Source organism: Pezoporus flaviventris, unplaced genomic scaffold (assembly GCF_033815535.1).
Source record: "Pezoporus flaviventris isolate CSIRO_AGI_PZ_B2104156 unplaced genomic scaffold, CSIRO_AGI_Pfla_v1 ptg000036l, whole genome shotgun sequence".
NCBI lineage: Eukaryota > Metazoa > Chordata > Aves > Psittaciformes > Psittacidae > Pezoporus > Pezoporus flaviventris.
Genome location: NW_026892584.1, coordinates 38,407,204 through 38,430,100, shown reverse-complemented (window position 1 = coordinate 38,430,100; position 22,897 = coordinate 38,407,204). Strand labels below are relative to the sequence as shown.

General features: G+C 44.8%; 1 protein-coding gene across 1 annotated transcript; it reads right to left on the bottom strand.

Annotated features, from left to right (window-relative positions):
* Positions 1 to 639: 639 nt before the first annotated feature.
* Positions 640 to 21,737, bottom strand: HHIPL1 (HHIP like 1). Its single transcript, XM_061463964.1, has 9 exons — positions 21,414 to 21,737; positions 14,806 to 15,452; positions 12,429 to 12,572; positions 11,861 to 12,189; positions 9,875 to 10,001; positions 8,820 to 8,965; positions 5,717 to 5,798; positions 3,851 to 3,933; positions 640 to 1,255 (listed from the first exon to the last, which is right to left on the bottom strand). Exons 1-9 carry the CDS (start codon positions 21,675 to 21,677, stop codon positions 654 to 656), a joined length of 2,424 nt encoding a protein of 807 aa, XP_061319948.1. The 5' UTR covers positions 21,678 to 21,737; the 3' UTR covers positions 640 to 653.
* Between the last annotated feature and the right edge of the window lie 1,160 nt (positions 21,738 to 22,897).

Here is a 22,897-nt window from a genome sequence, read left to right as displayed (position 1 = left end):
CTTTTCACTTAGGCTAGTGTAAACTGCAGAGATATTTTCCAGGCAGTATGCAATGACTTTTTCTAATTCATCTGATTTTGCTTGGACACAGTCACCTTTGATGACCAGTAGGCCTATACCAATAAAAAGCACATCAGAGGAATCACTTTCCTTTAAACTAGTGCATGGAAAGTTAAAAAAATTAATAAAATCAACTTTTGTATTCTGCAAAGGAAGGCACAGATTTATGCATAGTTAAAAACCACCACTCAGGAGTTGCGGGTGGCAAAGCAAGCCAAGCAACACAAACACTTCTGCAGGAGTGATACAGGGTCATTTGGGAATCTGTTTTTGGCAAAACATTGGGAAGCACAGCTGGGAAATGCTGTATTTCAGAAAGAGAAAGGGCAACAGGATGCATCTCTTTTCTGATCAATATTGGCTGATGTTTGGGGTAGAAACGCAGTGCCTGCCCTCATCGTACTCAAGTCACTGCTTCATTTTACTTTTTCTTTCCCTCCAAGACAGATGCATGGGGATGAACATGAAGAAAACCACAAGATTACTTCAAACACATGCAGCATCCTGAAGGCAGGGCACACCCTCCTCAACACTGATGCTGGTATAGGGTGTTGGGCAAGAAAGTGACACGCTCCAGTCCTCCAGCTCCTCTGTCACCAGTCTGCCACCTCCTCCCGGCTGCACACCACACCAGCATCCTCCTCATGGGAGCAGTTGTGCGTGCCGATGTCGGCATGGGCACACTCCAGTAGCGTCTTCTCCTGCCCGGAGCACTGGACATCATCCAGGAGAATGCGAAGGGAGGTCCCTTCCCCGAACTCTGCCTTCTTGCTGGCCCGCATGACGTAGGGGAAGCCCAGCTGGCGGCACACCACAGCGGCGCCGAGTGAGCTCCAGCCATCGTCACACACTGTGCCCCATTCTCCATCAACATAAACCTCCACCCGGCCCCAGCTCTGGCCGCGGTTCTGCTGCTGCATCAACCGTACGGCACCATTCTGCAGTGGTGGGGCCGTGCCGGGGGGCTTCTTCCTGCGCTGTCCTCTCCTCTCTGCTCCCTTCCTGGGCTTGGAGGCCCTGCCACTCAGTGCCGGTGTGGTGAATGTCCTGCTTCGGTTCCCTGGTGGTGGTGGGACTTGTGCCACCCAGTCCTCAGATGGCATGCGGGGGGTTCCGGGGTTCGGCCTGCCACCCCGTGGGGCCTCGGTCATGGCCTTCAGCCGGGGACGTGGTGTTGGTGTCTTCATAATCAGCTCTGTTGGGGAAAAAAAACAGAAAACCATCAGTCTGTCCCTCTATGGACAACATGTAAGGACAACTACATAAAACCAGCACTGATTTTTGACTTACTTGTTTCTTGGAATTTGCTTACTTGATCCTGTTGAGAAGTGACAGTGCTCCCGGTGAACCAGTATTCCCAGCAAAAAATGTCAGCTGCTTTTAGTTAGCAGACAGGACTGCAAGGCTTAATGCCAACAAGCAAGCCTCTTTCAAGAAGGAAACTCCAAGCAGTTTATTGGCAAAACCTCACCCTGGCCATTAAAGGGTGGGCACTGGAGTTTCACAGTCAGAAGCAGAGCTTCCCACCATACCCTTCTCCACTGCTGAAAGCATGTTGAAGACAAGCACTGTTTCTGCCCTTCTCTTCATTACTAATGATTGGATCATTACCAGACAAGACCGCTGGCCTCCCCACTGGGTCAGATGTTTTACTGAGAGGAGCTGAAATCAGGAACATTCAAAATAAATTCTCTCTGGCAAGTGGAATGTGCAAAGGGAACGGAGTTGCCAGGACAACACATAAAACAGGATTTGGAGTTGTGTTTTTTTCTTCCTTATAAAAAAAACAAAATAAAAGAGTCTTGAACTCTGAAGAGCTGAAAATTCTTTGCTGTCAGAGTTTCCAGGCGTTACTGGACTTGCTTATTCACATGTGCTCTATTTTTAGCATAAAAATAAGTTTTTCCTTGTCAGAAAGAAGCAATTCAGAATTGTTCAGAATAACAATCAACTGAGCTGAGAAGTGTCAGAGACATCATGACTTTTTGAATTATATCCTAGATTTACCCGTTCTCATTCATCATGTGCTTTGTAGTACTGAGACAAGGGAAAAATATGACTTTCTTATTTGTGCTTAATATCTGTTGTCCCCAAAAGACAAACCCTTGCAGTGGTCCAGTTTTTCCAAATGGCACTCTATGGAGATAAATTGTATTTGTGGCATGAAAAGATTTCCCTTCTTTGGAAAGTGAGGTTCTGAAGGCAACAAATAGATATGAAAACCCTACCTGTGTACACCTCAGTTGCTGCAGACTGATCTGGCAAAGTAGTTTAAAATCCTGGAATCCATATAATGGTATATAGGACTGCATGAAAGCTAATAGTCATCTGGGAATGCTTTTCACTTCACTGAATCAAGTTGTTATTATATATTACTCTTCATTAAGCTATTTATTAAATATACTTCCAGCAGATGCACTTATCTTGCTAATGCAAACCACATGCTTTGGTGGTTCTATTGCATTCATACTAAACACTACCCAAAACAGCAAAATATTTACAGTTACACATCCTCGCTTGCATGCTTCTGAATCAAATTTTTCATGCTTGGTTTTCACTTAAAAATGAATTTAGTTCTTGAGACGCTTAGCAGAATCTCTCCCACTGTTTCTAAGTTTTACTTTATGATGAAAACTACCTTGTAAACAAATCCAAAAGATTTAGTTATATGTACAGTTTAAAAATCTGAATTTAGGACTTGCATAAGCAGAGACAAAAACTGTGGAACACAAACCAGAAAACTAATGTTTGGAAACTGGATGCACAGCTTGCAAAGGAGAATGTTTCTGAAGATGTGGTGAGTGCTCAGACATGTCAATAGTCAATAATTAGCCTTAGATCTTGTTCCACCTTAAAGACTTGATCTTGCAAGGTGCTGAGTGCCATAATTCCTACCTGAAGTCAAAGCTGTAGGAACTGTCAGTGACTCAAATGCAGCGTAAGATGATGAATGTTATTAAAAATTAAATCATGTATTCTGCCATTTGAGTTCCTACAGTAATAGTAATTTCATGACAAAGTTGTTAGAGTGCTTCCTAGGTACTTATGTGCGTAAACAAAATGCACAGGGGAAAAGAAAGATGATGCTGCCTAATCTAATTTTGAGATCCTAATACTGTATTTAAGTTTTTGCACTTAACACAAATAGTACTTATCTTGCTGCAGATTCAGCAACATCATTGAGTGCTCCAGCTTTAGCAGTAAAATACTTAATTTAGTATGAAGCAAAAAGCCCTGGAGGGTTTGGATACGCCAAAAGTTCACCTGAATGGCTGATCTCTTCAAGTTTTTCAGGCAGGTTTTCTCATCCCATATTCTCTCACTTACATCTAACAATGATTCAGCTCTCATCTTGCTCAATGAGCTATTTCCCAACCCTTTAGCCATCGTATCCTTCAGCTCCTGAAGTGCTCCTCACTACCTGAAGGCACAGCAAAAGATCACTTATCATTGAAAAGTGCCATTGAGCACAGAGAGTATCTCACTATGGAAACAATTACAGAGAAACCAAGTTGGTGGGTAATGAAACAAGTATCATGTACCATGGAAAAGGGAAAAGGGGCAGAAACTACAGAGAAGATTTCACATAGCCAGGAGAGGGGAAATATGTTATGCCTTATTTGAACCAACTCTTCTGATCCAAAAGCAGCTGGTAAGAATTAATTTTGAGGATACTCTGAAGAGTGAAGTTCTGGGTGGTCTCCACACACACAGAGATAGTACGAGCCTGGAGTTCGTATTTACAGCCAGCTAACATGCACCAATAATAAACAGCGACAGTGACACTCACTCTCCTTTGGCACAAACTGGATGCGCTTGCTTTTTACTTTCACTGGCGATGGCTCAATTCGGCATTTTCCTGGTGGTGCTCTCCTGCAAGAAAAGGGACACGTAGAGTGCACAATTAGTTCCTTCCTCCTGGCACTCAGAGTCTTTATTTCCCATTGTTTTTCTAAGAATGTAATGCTCAGTGGGAAAAAAAATATGTCAGTTTAAATGATCCATATAATCTCTTACAGTAGAAAACATAATTAAACAATCACATCTCTGCATTGATCAAAGTCCAAATATTCACAAGGGAGTGGAGTCCTCTAGCTGTGTTTTCACTTGCCATTGCTGAATCCATTAAGGAAATAAAACATTGGCACGTTCAAGCATCACAGAAAGATTAATCAAACTGAAAATAAAAATTACAACTGAAAAAAAATTACAAAACAAAAAGAAAATTACAGTATATGTTGAACATCTGACATAAAGGTCACGTGTATGCAAGTTTTCTGACTGTCTGTCTTCAGAGAAGCAAAATAGCATGCTATTATTCATATATAAAGCCCAGACAAAAGGCTATCTACTACTAAAGTAGTACCAAAAATGCATTAGTTTCACAAAAGAGCTCCGTCTCCTACAGAAATTCCCTCTTAGTATGGTTTGCCATGGAGGTGTAGCTCACTTCTGAGAACTTACATCCAGTTTATCATCACTTTTCCTGTCTTGTTAATCTGCAGACTTCTTCAGTATTCAGAGGTCTTCAAACTGGTTCAAAAATGCATGGTGTTTGCATTTGGAGGGTGTAACTCCTTTGTAATTAGGATTGTTTGCCTTTGTATTTCTGTGGAAGCCAAGAGCTTCTCTCTCTACTACTGACACATGGATGTTCCCTACTTTTATGATTTCTTTCTGTACTCTGCACATGAAAGAAACTTCTTTTTAAACTTAGGACTTGGTTTTGACTTCTGCTTTAATTTTGCAAACCTTGTGTAATAACGGCCTCTTAATACACAATTTACAGGAACTCTGCCACTGTGTTAGATAATGGAAAATGCTCCTGATAGAAGAGTGTCAGAGGAAAACATGCAGCAGCTCTGAGGGTTGCTTAACTTTGGAGTCTGGTTCCGACATAAAACCAGACAAGTGGTTTTATTCAAAGTGCTCAGATAGCTAAAGCTGTAAATGTAATCCATTGAAAACAAAAACAGCGTAAAAGCTACAAAAGTCTTACTCTCCATGTCTGGCTGAAAGTAGTTTGGTGTTTAGCCTACAATAGTAACGCTTAAAAACAGTTATAAATCTTCCCATGAAACACAGTTATTCCCTGCCTTGCCCAGTCTCAGATACACACACACAGGATCCAGAAGGTTTAACAATGGTCTTCTTTCCTTGTCCAAGACATTTTCCTCTTTGAAATACAAAAAATAATGTACTTTTTTAATTAAGTTCTGGTTTGTGCAAGAAAGCACTGCAGGTCATGCTGCAGGTCAGCTTCCTGTGCATGGGACTCTTACAGGAGATGCAGCTGGCTACAAAGGATGGAGAGGAACTGAGAAAAAACACCTTGAGGAAAAACTGCCTCCTCTGGGGCACAAATCTAGAGAAACTTTGCCTGAGAAGGACAAAACACCCATAAAATCTTCCCTTAGCTTTCAGGAACAAATTTCCCAACCCATATAACACCAAGAGGCCCTATAACAAGTGCAGACTCCCACAACCGCAGGAGCAAAGCAGACCCACAATGGGTTGCTCCAGCCATTCCTTGATCAAGCTTCACAGAAGGACCCAGCATAAGAGGAGAGATAGTAATTCAGTCAACATCATTCATCACATCCACATTTGGACACACTGCACCACACTCAGGCTTTGCAACAAGAGCATCTCATACCTAGAGGTGTCCACCACTTTGTACACCACTCCGTGGGGAGCCGTGGCACTTGGTACGCCGGTGGACATGAAGTAAAGCTCCCCTGGGGAAAAAGATAAAAAGCAAACAGACACAGCCATGAAAACTCTCCATAGAGCTTCTGTCCTGTACAGCAAAAAGGCATCAACTCTGCATCACAGGTCAGAGAGCATCATGAAACATGGGACCAATGTGGGGATCTGTCTACCAAAGGAAATTAGTCAGATTTGTGTTTGGGTTTGTAGTGAGAGTTCATCTGCAATCCAGTGGCATAAAATACACTTAGTGAGTGGGAGCTTTTACATATTGTCATGAAGTATTATTTGGACAAGTTTCCACTGCGGGTCATCTCAGTCTGATCTGCGCCCTTTAACTTCTCTAATGCAAAACAGCCAAACCCTGAATTCCCTTTCTCAAAATGAAATGAAAGGAAATTAAGAATGATCACATTGTCTTCTGCTCTTTTGAATGAAGTGCTTCTTTGGGGTGAATTACAGGAGAACAAGGTTTTGCTTTTGCTTTCTCTAGCACACTCACAAAGTGAGGTATATCTCACACGAAAGGCATTTGGTTCATCACAGCTCTGTCAAGCCACATGGGTAGGGCTTGGCCTTCATCCAAACAATATCCGCCACCATTTATTTAACTTATTTTCTCTTATCTGCATTTCTATCCTTCTGCTCCCATTGTGCAGGTGACACCAGGATAAGCAGTCCCTCTGGCAATTTCCTTCTGCCAGCTCAAGCTCTTGAGCAGTGCAATGAAAAGAACTGGAAAGAAAAAATACACTTCCAATATTTTTTTTAAAGGGAAAAAAAAAGAAGAAGAAAAAGAAGCAACAGAGAACTGCTTAGTAAGGCAGATTTCTTTGGGTGTCCTATGGGTACCCCAATGGGAAGAGGGGAAAGAGCAGAGGGGTCAGAGTGGGCAAAAGAAGGTGTGGGTAGTTGGTGGCAGTTGGTGCTGGCTGCTAAGCCTCTCTCCTCTTCCCTGCTCTCCTGTGCTGCCCTGGGCTGAGCTCCTCCATATGTTCCCAGCATCCCAGCAACCCCTGGGTGGTTTCTTCCTTTTTCTGGTGAGCTCCATTAACCACAGGCCACAGGCAGCCTTGATGCAAACAGTGGTGGGAAACACTTGTCACTGCGTCTTACGGTGCAGTGATGGGTGGTTTACATCCCACTCCTCTTTCCTGGAAATTACCAGGCAGAAATATGGATGCTCAGGCCATGAAGTACGTGGGCTGTCACACGTGTGCCCCACACATATTAGCACAGTGCCTGGGATGTCCCCGACACGTTCAGCTGCCAGGGGATGGGGCTGCTGGCTTTATGATGGCTGTGCACCGAGCCAAAAATATAGGTGTCCCCAGCCACATAAACACATCCAGTGCACCAGCCACATTAACATTCATCAGAGCAACAACCCCAAAACCAAACACTTCTGTGAAGAAAAGCTTGTTAAAACAAACTTGTAAAAGACAAGCTGTGTAAAACCCAAGATTCCCATCACACCATAAAGGTGCAAGAGAAGACTCTTCACTGCAGATAAAGCAACTTCCCTAAGCTGTTACCAACAGACTTTTTTCCATTATAATAAAGCAAACACAAGGCAAATAACTATGTCTGAGAACAGACTCCTGCCCCAATTTCCACTCAGCATTACTGTGCTTGTGCAAATCACAAAAGCACAGGACAGAAGAAGGGTAGCAGGGTTTTAGCCCCACTTTGCATAGGCTCTGCCCACTGGTGCAGGATGAGGGCATGAGCAAGGGCTGCAATTAACAGCTTGATACTGCACTTAGCAGCCCTCTGAATTGGCATAAAGCTGATTTAAGCTAAGTTATTCTGATTTTAGGGTAAGACAGCCTTCTCACCACAGCACTGTGAAGCAGCTCTAACTTCCGTGAACATTAACCATTAAAGGAAATATATTTACCCCCCCAAAAGACAAGAATTCCAAAGCCAAACTTTTGAGCTAATACTTAATCTGGATGATTTGCATTTACATGATAAAATTTGCATTTATATGGCATGCAATGGATGTTTTGTTTGTGCGTCATCCACACCTAATGTTATCTGCAGGAAAAACAGATGTTTAAAAAATGGGGCATTCTGGACACAGGTGCTTGTGACTACGAGCCAAGACCTCCCCACAGCAGGGCAGAACATCAACTCCTGCATTGCCAAGTCACACACGAGGCTAGCTAGCAATAGGACTAGACACTGCAGGGTTCATCCTGCAGCCATCCCCAGCCGGGGGCTGCACACTGCCTGCCCCACTGCAGGGCTGGGCAATTAACCAACCCTTGTATGACCAAAGGGAGAGGCCACCAGCTTTCCCTCCATCCAGGACTCTTTATTTTCTCCTTTTCAAATCACAGCATCTCCCTTCTAGAAAGAAAATATCTCCAGTCTTAAAAAATATAGCTTTGCAAAGCTCCACTGAGACTGCATCCTTCAGCCCTATGCAAGGCAAAATCCCAGCTGGCACTAATAAAATATGGACTTAAGCAGACTTTTGCAGATGCCTACACTTGAGACATAGCATAGGGTTTTCATTCTGCTTCTCCTCAAGAGGTACAAATATTGCAGGCTCGGGAGTGGGTTCGTAATTACTGTTCATTACCTCTGCTTCCCTGCATCTATTAAAACCACTAACAGCCTCCTTGACTAGCCAAGAGGCATAGACTTTCTTTCTCTTGGGTATCATCTTCTCAGGGCCTGCATTCCCAAAGGCATGGAACCTTGAGGTTTCTTTTCTAAGCTGTGCTTTATTGTATTTGCTCCTTTGTTCCCAGCCCTCCCAGAGGGTAGGCATGCGGGTAACAGCACACCCAGCCCCAGTGCCGAGGGATGTGCCTCTCCAGTTCCCCCTGCAGGCACTGCCTGGCACACTGGCCTCAAAATTAGGGTTGCAACTTTGGTTTGGTATTTGGGAGATGCCTTTTAAAGACTGAAGGGGTCGTGCTCTGCCTCCCCACCATAATCTACCCCCCCCAGGAGCCCACTCTGACCCCTTCTCTGGTGTTTTCCTCGGAAGAGAAGCAACAAGCACACCATTCAGAGTAACAAAGTTAGAGGATTACCTGCTTCATCTTCAGCAAAAGAGATTATGTACTGGTAATAGTTATTGATAAGCCCAGGGAACATGCAAGTCTGTCCCGTCCCCATGCAGATTTCACTGTACCGCCACTCTCCAGTAGCACGATCCTCCTTCAAAGACATCAGGCGTCTGCAAGGCAAAAGAACACTTCCACAACACAACCAAGAGTATCATTTATGAACATTAATGAGGACAGCTGGAAGGATCTTTATTGGTTCCTACCCACATCAGCTGCAACAGGAACTGCAGGTCCTCAAAAGCAAAGGATAGCTAATATTAAAACAAGTATATGCCCACACAAGACCCTGTCTCTCTAGGGCAACACAAGCACATGAAAACACAATCGGGGAAGGTTTAAGGGATATCAAACTACTGGGGAGGAGGCAGATGCTGCCAGATACACAGAGTGCCTGGCCTCACTGCAGCTCTGTGACCGCTCTTGCGCCCAGGACCAATGCATCACACAGGGCAGGCAGCACAGGCACTGCAGGCAAGAGACCTGGGAGATGCAGATGTGGCAAAGGCAGAGGAGCTGAGGGGAAACAAGGCAGTCTCATGCCTGTCTCACCATAGGTCTTCACCAGACTCTTCACCAGACTCACTGCCAAACAATGTAGTTTTTTTCTTTCCATTTCTTCAGTGTCTGGAAACATTGCATCAAAGCATCGGAGCGGGGGGGGGGGGGGGGGGGGGGGGGGGGGGCGGGGAGGGGGGGTTTAGGATGTATTTGAATGCTTTTTTACACCACTTCCAGGACTTTAAATGAACATTATATCATTGCCTTTTTATTTGTACTGGCACAATGTAGATCAGCGACATCGAGGGCTGCTGGAATGCACAGCACCATGGAATAAGGGTTATGTAAAACATGCCACGTGAACCCTCTGGAATGAGCAGTCAGGCTTTGCATGGTGCTTCCAAACAGCAAATAGCAGCATGGCCTCAGTTGTTAGACTGCATGTGCACTTACAGGTGTAATATCACTGGAGGAGCTTGGCTGAGGGCACAGCTCAGTGAGTATCTGAAGTATTTACTTACCCACTCATAAAATCACCAAATATGTACAAGCCATTCAGGTTTGGAGACTCACAACCCCGATAGACATAGCCTCCTGTAACTGATTTCCCCATTTTGTGTGGGTATGCATAAATTGGAAGTACATCATCTGTAGGAGAGAAAAGATCTGTGACTTGCAGAACAGCTCTTACCTAGACAGGTGTGAGACCAGCACAATACAAATGGAGTCATATTTAGTTTGATTTTCACCTTTTCAGAACCATGTTTGATAGGCCTGCCCAGCTGCCTCTGCTAACCATAGCCAAGCTAGCTAAGTGAGATTGGTCAGTGTTTCATTTGCAATACAAGCTGAAGCTCTGGTAAGCCCAAGTGCCGTCTATCACCCAGACACCTCATTGTCCTCCTGAGCCCTTCTTCTCTCCCTACAACCCAGCTCTGTTAGTGCAGCTTCTGGCCCATTTCTACAGGCTGCTGGTTTTGCTACGAATTTGGAGGTTTTTCTTAGGGTCACTGCACCCATGCAGAGACGTTTGGCCAATGCAGCTTTGTTTTAGGGGTGAAAGGGCAAAATAGAGAGAGGTAACTCCAGACTGCAGGCACTGATGAAAAGATACGTCAGATGTCAGCACAAATAGCTTCTGTTTCTCTGACACAGAGGAGCTTAACCTGAAAGGACCATCAAATATTTATGGTATGGTGCAGGCAAAATGTAGTACTGGTATATTCATTGTAAAACATAAGTTAAAACACAAGGCAGAGGCAAAACAGAGGGAGATGCCCTGATTTTGACAGTCTCCATTAGATGCTTCTTCCCCTTTCTTTTGGAACTCCTGGTATCTCCTCATGGTACTCACCCCTCCTCATCTTGCCGGTGTAGCAGATATGCTTCAAGTAGCAAACCCAGCAGCTCTGCCAGAGAGGAACCTGCAGCAGGGGCACTTCATCTAAAGCAGGTGTTTTCTACATTTCAGCTGCACTTACCATTTTAAAGGGGCTGTGACATTTCACTGTTCTAACAAAAGCGTCTCTAAAGGCATCAGAAATTGTTCTGAATCCCTGGAGATGCCAGTAAAGTGCCTGCCATGAATGCTCACGCAGGCACTGTCACACAGGAGAGCACTAAATGGGCTCTCCGACAACTGCTTCAGCAAAGGCGGTGCAAAAAATCTGCTTCCTGTGCTCCAAATTTCTATAAAGAACAATCACTGCCACTGTACTTGTAGCTAAGTTAATAAAAGGAAGGAAGTCAAACTAAGTTAATAAAAGGAAGTCAAACAACACCACGTAGCACATAGAAGAGAAAAAATATCATAATCTTGGCTAGTGCAAATCAGTGCCAGCCTACTGCACCCTGAATATCAAGGGAGATGCTCCAGCACAAGATGTGGTCACATCAGACCTTGCAACACAATACAGTCTGACTTCACACATGCACTGGAATTTAGCCAACCAGCAAATACCCTGCACCCAGGTTTCAAAAGTTAAAAGAAAGCAATAAAGTTTTCCTTTTTGGCATAGCTAAAAGAAACAAAAATACACTGCACACTCCTGCCTGCAAAGCAGGCAGTGCGTATACTGTTCGACCAGCTTACACAATATGTTTCTTTCTTTTTAAAAAAATAAGGACACTACTTTTGAGTCATGGAGAAAAATACAATTGCTCCAAATTCTTCTCACTTCTGCAGGGAAGCTTATTGTATGTGGAAAACATTAAATTGCTCCCCTAAATCACAGAATCACCACGGAATTTGACTAACACAGATCACCTAGAAGAACAGCAGCTAGCATGCTTCCTTTTCCTCCTAACTCAAAAATGGTAACATTTGGACTTTCAATATTTATTCCCAAGTCAGTTTCCTTCTAGCCTGAGACAATAGAGGTTTACATCTAAAAAAAAAAGTATGTTTTCAATCAGGCAGCCAGGCTCTGAGGGCAGGAATTAACAACGACAGTGCAGAAAACTGCACAGTGGGAGGCGCAGTTAATTTGGAGAGCACATCTATTTACCCATTGAAGAGTTGGTGCAAAGTTTTTTATCGTAACAGCTGAACCCTTCCCTCGCCCTCCAGCCGTAATTTTTCCCTTTCTCCACTATGTCAATTTCCTCGTATTTATTCTGCCCCACGTCCCCGCAGAAGAGCCGTCCTTTCCCCTCCTTGGTGTGAGGCTCGCCCCGATCAAAAGAGCAGCGCCACATGTTTCTCACTCCATACGCATAGATTTCAGGGCGAGCCTTGGGATCATTAAGAAAAGGGTTGTCGGGAGGGATTCGGTATAGAGGCCCGCGGTCATTGTTGTTTACATCAATCCGCAGCACTTTGCCCAGCAGAGTTGATCTATATTGGGAGAAGAAAGGAAATGAAAAAATAAAGAAATAAAATTAGACCCTGGTTAAACATCAGAGGTGGGTTTTTTGGGATGTCTAGGGTTTCATTGTTCTTCTTTTGGAAAAGACAAGTCTTTCAACATCTCTGGAAAAACAACCATCTCAACAACTGTAAGCCTTCAAGCAGCACTGACTTCCCACGACCCACTGCACCATGTGGAGCTGCCATAGGGATGGGTCCACTCTCACTTGTTCTGGGCGTTTCCAAAGGTCCCAAAAGGATCTCCAGCCATGCCTCCATCTCCAGTAAATATATAGAGATACCCATCATCTCCAAAAAGCAGCTCTCCTCCATTATGGTTGGAAGCGGGTTCTTCTATTTCCAGGATTATCCTAAATGAAAACAGGGAGGAGGCATTACCTATTGCACAAGCCCTAAACAAAAGGCAGAGCAACTCCAATGTTGACACACCAGGAACAGATTTGTTTTGATGGAAACTCCTCCATATCCACATTACCGCATTTTGTTTAGGCATAGCTGATCTTCTAACTTTAAATAATTCGTACATACTTTCCGGAGTACAGAAATACAAAGATGAGCAATAAGGAAAATCTGGGAAGTCACATGACAGAAGATATTTTTAATTAATCATACTTTTCCTCTGATTCTTCCTTCCCCTTATTAAACTTTTTTTTTTTTTAAGAAAAGCCACCTCAGATTAAATCCAATTATAAACTGCAAGAGAAAGGACTCCTGTCTGCCTGTGCATCTGTGCAGCATTTGGCACCATCCTGATAGGTGCTTTCAAGACAAACCTAAAACTTTTCAAACCTTGAGGAATAGTTAAATTCTTAAAGAAGAAGAATCCTTAAATGATAATTACACAGGACTTCATGAATTTAAAGAGTGGTTAAAAGGAGCCCCACCAACAAATTAACATTTTGACAAAGGTTATTCAAAGCAGTACCAACAACCTTTACCTTAATTTTGAATCCAAACTGACTCTTATGTTTATTTCATACACCTGGCACTCCTTTCACAGTAACAAAAGGGTAAAATACATAAAGTATTACTTTATAGAAAGGTAAAGCCACAAATACATGCAGTGGTGGTTCCTAGGTATAATAATTAAAGTTTATTTTACTCCAGCTTCTAAAGCAGTCCGGATTTCATGCTGGCAGTGCCTCTTAATAGCTGCAAAACCTAATTAGAATAATCACTTATCCACCTCATTTTTAGTTAGGTTTTTTCCCTTCTGAAAGTACTGATAGCTACAATCATTATCAGATTGCAAATTGTGGGAAGGAATACAACTATGTAATTACTGTCTCCTGCTGCTAAATGTCACCACCTCTGAGTTAAGGCAACTGTGCACAAGCACACAGACTCCAGCTGCAGGAGCAGGGAGGATCCTATACGGACACAAAGATGAATCCTTCTCAACCTTCCAAAGAAGACAGAATAAAACAAAACACATCAAGCAGAAATCTGTGGACACACAGACACATGCCTTGCTGCTATGGCAATGCACACCACATGTCGGCCTGAGCTCCCTCTTGGGCAGCATCTCAGGGTGAAGTCAGTGGGACCTGTGCCTACACAAGCACAACCGGACCACAATTTTGTTTTCTTAAGCTTTTGCCGTACTAACCATTGGCTAAACAAGTACAGGAAATGTTACAAATGGAGAGCCTGAGGATTTTTTAATAAGAGAGCTCATGGGCCCTGACTGCAGGTTTAAGCTCTGGACTTGCTTTCCTGAGGACCATGTTTCAGTTCCCCTTACCTGTTACCTACAGTACTGCTTATACTGTAATTTCTTTATAAATCAGCATCCTCTTTTCATCATTAGGCTACATGCATTTCTGAGCTAGAATCATCCACTGCTGAGTATTTGGAAAGCCCCTAATACAACCCCTCTAGCAAAGCAAAAATATTGACATAATATTCAAGGGTCTCTTAAAACAGTGGTTCTATTATGCGCGTATAAATCTATAGACTTACTACACAAACAAATCTCTTATTATTTGTGCATATTAATGTAGATCAATTGCAAGATCAGAAACAAATGAAATTTCCAATCAAAATGCACTCAGTAACAACATAGTGGCTTGCATTTTATTTGATTTTATATTGAATTAGTAATATCACAGGGTTGAGCTGCCATTCAGATAAAGAAATATGGGCCCAAATCTATCTTCAGTCCATATCATTGAGTTTGTTCATACTGAATTTAATAACCTTTGGGATGAATTTCACTCATGCACTGCAGAAGTCCACTTTAAAGGGTAATCATCACAATACCAAAAAAAGCACCAACCAAAAATCAAATTCTAAAATACTAACCCTAATCAATGTTTAAACAATGCTCAGTTAAATCTGCTGACACAGAAGAACTGAGAGATGTAAATGTTTTATCCCTGAGCACTTGCAGCTCATCCATGAAGGACATGTGTATTCTCTGTCTCAATATGCTAGAAACAGACTTGAACTAATATGCTAACACACTAGAATGCAAGAACAATATTCAGCTAAATAAGCCTCATTCAGTATTAGCCTTTAAAAATGCACAAGTTGCCTTCTGATATCTTACATACATTTGCCAGAGAAACATGTGTACAATACCTTTCAGAACCATGGTCCAAAGTATTCATGTCAGCAGGAGAAATTCTGAACTCACTGATTCGGATTCTCTCTTCATAATGAACTTGAACTGAATAGTAGACATACACTTTACCATTAAATTTGAATTTAGGATGGAAGACAATACCTAGAAAACCTCTCTCGTCTCCTTCCCAAGGTGAGGTAAGTACGGCTTCACTAATATTCAGAAATGGCTTTTCAAGCCTGGATCGACTGGGGAGGTAGGTCCACACCAGGCCAACCTGCTCCGCAATGAAGAACCTGTGGGTGCCATCGTTGGCGTGCACCATCGCAACAGGATTGCGCAGCCCATTGGCAACCTCCGTGAGGCAAAGCTGGAGACAACCCTCTGCATCAGCAGTCACTAACCCCAGGTTTTGGTTAAGGTTCTGGTTCGCCAGCAGGTGTGGGAAGCAGTAGTCTGTGTCCTCCAAGGACAGGTAGTGGCAGAATTTTGCCACGTTATTCTCCAATGCAATTAACTCTTGGTCTGCAGAGAGATAGTGAAAAATGGAGCGGCATTTTTGCCACACTTGCAGGCAATAGTCTTGGCAAAGTCCTGGTATCGTTCGCACTGGGGTGGAGGGATCCTCGGCATCGTACAAGTGAGCTGCATATGGAGAGCATTCCTAGAGGGACAGAGAAAAAGCCTCAAACAATTTCTTGGGCCAGATCTGAAACAGCTGAGCAGCAACACCAATTGGAAAAATTTCACCTTAATTACAACATACATTGTGGTTTATACTGAAGATAAATTAACACAGGAAGACATCATAGAAAGGGGGTTTATCTCAGCATTCACGGAAATGATCTTCAATATTCCTGGTGAAAGCTGGCTTCCTCATGCTGTTACTCATTACTCCAAACATAGCACTAACTCAAGAAAACCAGCAATGCCGCATATCTTGCTACATCACCCCAGTGGACTGTACTGGGGAAAAACAGACTTTTCTCTTGGATACTCTGACTTCTTCTGTGGAATAATGTGCAGATTGATCACAGCACAGAAGCAAAACCTAACAGTTAGCTAAGAAGATTCAGGTCCTGCATCTCCAGGATGAGGAGGAAAAAGGAAAGGTCTGCAGGGCCAAAATCTGCAACATTCATACCTCATCATCTGATAATCCAGACATGCACCTCAAACACAGGTACGATTTGCAGGTTGGAAGGAGCAGGATGAGGATATAGAGAGGAGAAGGATGCCCATCCTTTGTACTGCACAGTGCACCTAGCCTGGGATGCTATCACTGCATACACTGTAATATAAAGGCAGCTAGACCCCACCCTTGCTGGGGTCCTCCTGCCTTTGCTAGTGGATCTTTGCCTACAGACAGCTATATACCTGACTATAAGTAGTGAAATGTATCTTGTAATCATGACACTGGCCACCAAGTTCTGCAGGGAGTGCTCAGGCTACAGGATTTCAGACAGCAAACACCAAACAGCTGTAGTCCAGGCAAAGTCCACCGGCAGCGACTGCAGCTCAACCCTCATTTACGGATGGTGCAGCCTTGGAAATGTACCCAAGGACTGAATCAAGTTGACACAATTCATTGTATTCTCCACTATGAGAACTCCTACAGGCATATTTTCCTTATGTAAAAAGCTGAAATCCAGTAAAACTGTCTGCAAGTTACACACTGGCCAAAAGAACTCAGTTCTGCTTTGGAAGGGCTTTTCCTTGTAATAAGCACACAATATTTTCCAGTTGCAATGCATCTTCTCAACAATCATCTCAAAGGTGCTCTTCAAACAATACAATATGATTCTGTGAAGGCTCAGTCATTTTCCTAGGGATAAGTAAATAACTGAGGCAAGAAAGGTCAGAAGAGAAGCTATCCCTTTTGAATAAATTCTGAATTTTTTAATTCCTAGCTGGCATTTCACCTAAGCAAAACCAGCTCAGTTAAAAAAAAGAATAATAAAAAATAGGGAGCTGTTTCTAAACCTATAGGGAGCTATTTCTTGATGCAGATTCTTATACCATTCAATAGCTGAAAAGATACAACATCTGAGATATTGAAGTATTTAAATTATCTGATAAGTACACACAATATTTAATTTTTATTTTATTTTCCATTACATACCATAATAAACTGAGAGGCCATATAACAGATCATTAGTGTACAATAAGCTTTCCTCCTGGAATGCCAAGTCATTCATTGCAAAATGAAGGTTATTATGCGTTCAAATGAGCAGCAATTAATGTACTAAAAAGGAGATTGAGCGTGACACAAAACACTGAAATTACACGGGCAGATTGGGTAACGGCACTCAGCTCAGTGACACGAGGTGTGCCAGGGACAGAAAGAGCCGAAGCATTTGCCCATGCAGTTGTTATGACTGAAAAATTGGCCACAGAAGACAAATTGAAACAAGACAGAAAGGGCTTTTAGAAAGGCAGGGCTGGATGGGAGCTCAGTCTGTTGCTGCCTAGGGAGGTTTCACATTCAGAGAGAGGAAGGCCCTTGCTTGGTTACTGGGGTGTTCTTGGTTCTCTGAAAGCCTCTAACAAAGCACACAGTGATCTTATGCATTATAAAGCAATGTCCTGGCTTCAGCACTGGCATTAAAAAAAACACAGTGGTACGGTTTCCCTGTCCCTTTACTGCTGTGGGCCCAGCCTCAGGTGTGTTTGAACAGCAATTGTGGATAACTTCCTCCTCACCCCTTACCACATCCCTGGTAGTATACATCGGTTTACAGGAGCATTATGCTGAACAGTGATGTTCAGAGATCCATCACACAGTACACAAGCTTGTGCCTGGGATATTTTCCAGTCATATGTGGAGTATCTTCCAACTTTTACTCCACAAGAGGTGGAGCCTGGTGCCTGATCCTGAATTTCTCTGTTTCTGAAGCAAATGTTGTGGTCTTTCACCCTTCACATCATCTTGTCAGTTCACTAACTCAAAACACCATGCAACTCTACACTCAGACACATCCCAGCATCACTAATAGATCTGCATTCTCATTTCTAAATGGCATTGTCTATTCATTCATTTTAATCTATGATAATCAAGGAACTGATGAGCAGATGTTTAGTAACTTCAGTAGAGATGGAACAAGCTCACACTATGAAAGTAACTCATCAGAAAATAAGTGACATGGAGACAAGTTAGCCAAATCCATCCTAATTGCTCCAGGAATTCAGCAGCAACTACTGCTCTGAGGAACTGCAGTCTGAATCTGGACAAACACCCACATCAAACAATGGCTTATCTACTGCTGCTATCAGCCCAAAGAAGGCAATGGGACTCCTCAGCGCCTGACTTTTACATAATCCCTGACATTCCCTGTCCACTTCCACCTGGAAACTCAAGCCTTTAGGCAAGCTTTTCCCCGAGAAGCAGAACAAGGCATCTGCTCTCCCACAGTTTGGTGTCCTGTATCCCACTGTGCAATAATCCACATCCAGACACATCCTGTGAGACCTGCTGCCCTGAGTGTCAAAGCCATGGGGCAGGCAGGGGGTATGTCCCATTTGCAGCCTTCTTCTCCCCCATGGCCAAAGGCATCCTCCCAGCTTGATTCTGGGTGGAGGGGATTTTGGGGTTGGGGGATCATAGGCAGCACTGAGTGAAGGATGTTTCTGGTCTTCCACTTGCCCTTACACAAGGAACAGAAACAGCACCATGTAGTAAATCACAATTTCAGAGAAGGTAGGAATTCTCACCACAAGTACAAGCCAAGACACTTATCAAAATAATTTGATCACATTTCAGAGAAATCACAAATTATGTGATGTATGAGAGACAGAAGTGTGCTGAATAAGTCAGAGAAACCCACTTATTGATTCAGGTCTAGGATATAAATTGTATATATAACGAATGAAGTTGCTAAGCCACTGTCCATCATATTTGAGAAATCATGGCAGTCAGGTGAAGTTCCCGATGACTGGAAAATGGAAATATAACCCCCATTTTCAAGAAGGAGAATGGATGACTCGGGGAATTACAGACCAGTCAGTCCCTGCTCTGTGCCTGGCAAAATCTTGGAGCAGATTCTCCTGGAAGGCATGCTAAGGCTCATGAAAATCAACAAGGTGCTTGGTGACAGCCAGCATGGCTTCACTAAGGGGAAATCCTGCCTGACCAATTTGGTGGCCTTCTAAGATGGGGCTACAGAACTGATAGACAGCGGTAGAGCAGTTGGTGTCATCTACCTGGACTTGTGCAAAGTGTTCAACACTGTCCCACACAACTTCCTTGTCTCTAAATTGGAGAGACATCAATTTGATGGATGGACCACTCGGTGGATAAAGAACTGGCTGGATGGCCGCACACAACGAGTTGTGGTCAATGGCTCAATGTCCGGCTGGAGACCAGTAACGAGTGACGTCCCTCAGGGATCGGTGTTGGGACCGGTCTTGTTCAACATCTTTGTCGCTGACATGGACAGTGGGATTGAGTGCGCCCTCAGCAAGTTTGCCGATGACACCAAGCTGTGTGATTTGGTTGATACGCTGGAGGGAAGGAATGCCATCCAGAGGGACCTTGACACACTTGTGAGGTGGGCAGATGCCAACCTCATGAGGTTTAACCATGCCAAGTGCAAGGTCCTACACCTGGGTCAGAGCAATCCCAGGCACAGCTACAGGTTGGGCAGAGAAGAGATTCAGAGCAGCCCTGTGGAGAAGGACTTGGGGGTGTTGGTTGATGAGAAAATGAACATGAGCTGACTTCAGTGTGCGCTCGCAGTCAGAAAGCCAACCGTATCCTGGGCTGCATCAAAAGGAGCGTGACCAGCAGGTCGAAGGAGGTGATCCTGCCCCTCTACTCTGCTCTTGTGAGACCTCACCTGGAGTATTGTGTGCAGTTCTGGTGTCCTCAACATAAAAAGGACATGGAACTGTTGGAACAAGTCCAGAGGAGGGCCACAAGCATGATCAGGGGGCTGGAGCACCTCCCGTATGAAGGCAGGCTGAGAAAGTTGGGGCTGTTCAGCCTGGAGAAGAGAAGGCTGCATGGAGACCTCATAGCAGCCTTCCAGTATCTGAAGGGGGCCTATAGGGATGCTGGGGAGGGACTCTTCATTAGGGACTGTAGTGACAGGACAAGGGGTAACGGGTTAAATCTTAAACAGGGGAAGTTTAGATTGGATATAAGGAGGAAATTCTTTCCTGTTAGGTGGTGAGGCACTGGAATGGGTTGCCCAGGGAGGTTGTGAATGCTCCATCCCTGGCAGTGTTCAAGGCCAGGTTGGACAGAACCTTGGGTGATATGGTTTAGTGGAAGGTGTCCCTGCCCATGGCAGGGGGGTTGGAACTAGATGATCTTAAGGACCTTTCCAACCCTAACTATTCTATGATTCTATGATTCAATGATTCTAATGAATGGAAGCAGAGTATTCTGGAGTGCTTGCAATACCTGAACTTCCATTTCATGCTTGCTTGGCCAGAGGTGGGGGTTTGCAGCTTTGTCTGGGCTGGTCATGCACTGAGCTTCTCAGAACATCCCAGTGAATCACTTTCTCACGCTGAAATATTTCACTGATTCTAAACAAATTTTCAATGGCCGGGTTTCTGATGTACATGAGACTTACTCATTGCTTCCAGAGGCAGGAGGAGTGCTTAGCATGCACTGGTAACTGGTTTCCTATCTGCAAATGGACTTTTGGACATCTTTTGTTTTGGGAACATATTCAAAGGTTATTGGTTCCATAGCAATGTGAGGTGAAATAGAAGTCAAATCTCTGGAAGTAGGTATGGAAAGGGGTTGTTTTTCTCTTCACTCTTTCAGCAACACAAGAGGTACCCTGTAAAATGCTAAGAGCAGGATTTCTGAAAAGCCACTTTGATCCCATCTGAGCATAGTGGACAAAACTCCAGTGTCTGAATGAATTTCAGATTTACACTTGCACAGCACAGAGCTGCCATTGCTCTGTCTCAGGGGCATTTTCATACACACGAGGCCACCACTGATGATCAGGTCAGACACTTTGCTCTGTGCAGACTGTGATCATCCTGTTATCACACCTGGCCACAGAACATCAGCCCTGAGTGGTAATTTCCCTATACAGGATGGTCACCACGGAGGTTTCTAGGCATTGCTCTGGCATGACTCTGCACCCATCATTAGGACTGTCAGCAACTGGCACACGCTTAAAACCAGCTCAAGATGCTGTAACCTAATACAAAACCCAAACCACCTGATCCCATGAGGTGGGTGCAACAAGGAACGTGTTTTGTGCAGGTGGGTCCCCTTCTGGGTGTCTTCACCAGGTCCTGTGATCCAGCCATGGGAGAGTGAGGGATGTCTGAAAATTGCAATTGCCCATATACTCATCTCAGAGCGCTGCTACTCAAAAACTAAAGCAGAGCAAGATCCCCATTCCTGCCAAAGGACAAGAAGTCCACTGGGACACCTGATGATGTACAGTCACTCCTGACAGGGCCTGGAAGCACACGCTTAGGCTGCTGCACTGATCCCTGATGTGTGCCAATAGACCCGTGCCTGTGCCCAGGCCATCATGCCACGGCTGATGCGCCTGTGGGGTGGTCCATATACCCCTGCCTGGGCCTGGGAACTAACGGCACGGCTCACACTCCCTGTGCTATGCAAACCCCCGCAGCAGCAGCCCCGCCTCACCTGGCAGAGCAGGTCCTGCAGGTGCCCCGCGCAGGCGGCGTACGTGGGCTCGTCGAGGCGGGCGCTCAGGCGGTAGAACCGCTGGAGCAGGACGCGGTCGCGCCGCAGGTCGCAGCAGCCGAACTCGGCGTAGCGGCGGCAGAAGGCGAGGCCCCGAGGCGGCCGGAACGGCGGCTTGAAGTCCAGGCACTGCGGGTGCGGCCGCGCCGGCCCCAGAGCCGCCGCCAGTAGCAGCGCCAGCGCCGCGCCGAGCACGCCCTGCATGGCCCCGCGCAGCGCTGTGCCCCGGGCGAGCCGGCTGCCGAGCGGCGTGGCGGGGTGTCTGCTGCCCTGCCGGGCTGCGCGCACGTTCGATCGGCCCCGCCGCCTCGCTCCCCCCGCGGCGGAAGGGGCGCGGAGAGCGGCAGCCCCGACGCGCCCGCCCCGAGGTCTCGCCGGTGCTGCCGGTGAGGTCAGCGCCGCGGACACAAGAGCTCTGGGCACCCGCCCGGCAGCGCTGGGCTTTTGGAGACGTTCACCGCACGCTTAGGTTGCGGTGATGGCTTTGGAAAGGCGCTTTTACTTCGTTGCAGCTAGACCACAGCCTGGCAGGTAATTGTCTGTGCAGTCCGCGCAGCGTGTCGTGCCGCGGTCTATGGCCCTCCTGTGTGGCCCTCTGGAAACAAGTTCCTCGGACCAACTCCATGGGTGCTGGCTGCTGGACTCGGCTGTGCCCTTTAATCTCTTGGTGACCAAAATATGGCAGATAATAGCACTTGGAGTTTATAGGGGTGATGGACATATTTAAAACCAAGAAACTTGGCTTCAGTACAGCTAGTGCTTCTACATCCTTCGGCATCCTTTGGCAATCTCGTCCTGGGATAATATTTTGGTTAGATTAATCTTTGAGGCTGGAAAGAAGAGGTCTGGTGTAGTCCTTACACTGTGTGTCCCCAGATAGCCTGGGCAACATATTCTCCTTTAGAAAAATACTCCTCCGATTCAGAGTGGTGCTCCCTCTGTGCTTCCTCCAGTTCAAGTACTCCCTGCCCAAATGAAATAAAATTACCTATGATACTTACCTTAAAGTGCTTCATGGCATACCCTGGGAAAATACTCCAAATGCTGGGGTTTTTGCGTATCATGTATTGTATCATATGTGATGTTGCCAGCTATTAAGTTCAAGTCCATGTAGGTGGCTTTTTTCTTTTTGCTGTTAAACACAGCTAGCCACAGTTGTTTTGTATTTCAATATTAACATGCAGACTGCCCGTAAAAGACAAAGAATGTGGAGTTCATGCTGATATGCTTTTTTTGACTCCTGCTTTGAGCCCAAAGAACTGCTGTACAGTGCATATGGACTGTAAAATCACTGCATGGCTTGGAACATCCTGTCAGGAGACCATATGTGCTACAGCATTTAACACAAGTTTGTTTTGCTCTTGATATTGCTTATGTAACTGCTACTAAGGTCTCTAAAAACTTTGCGTATGTGCAGCCAACCA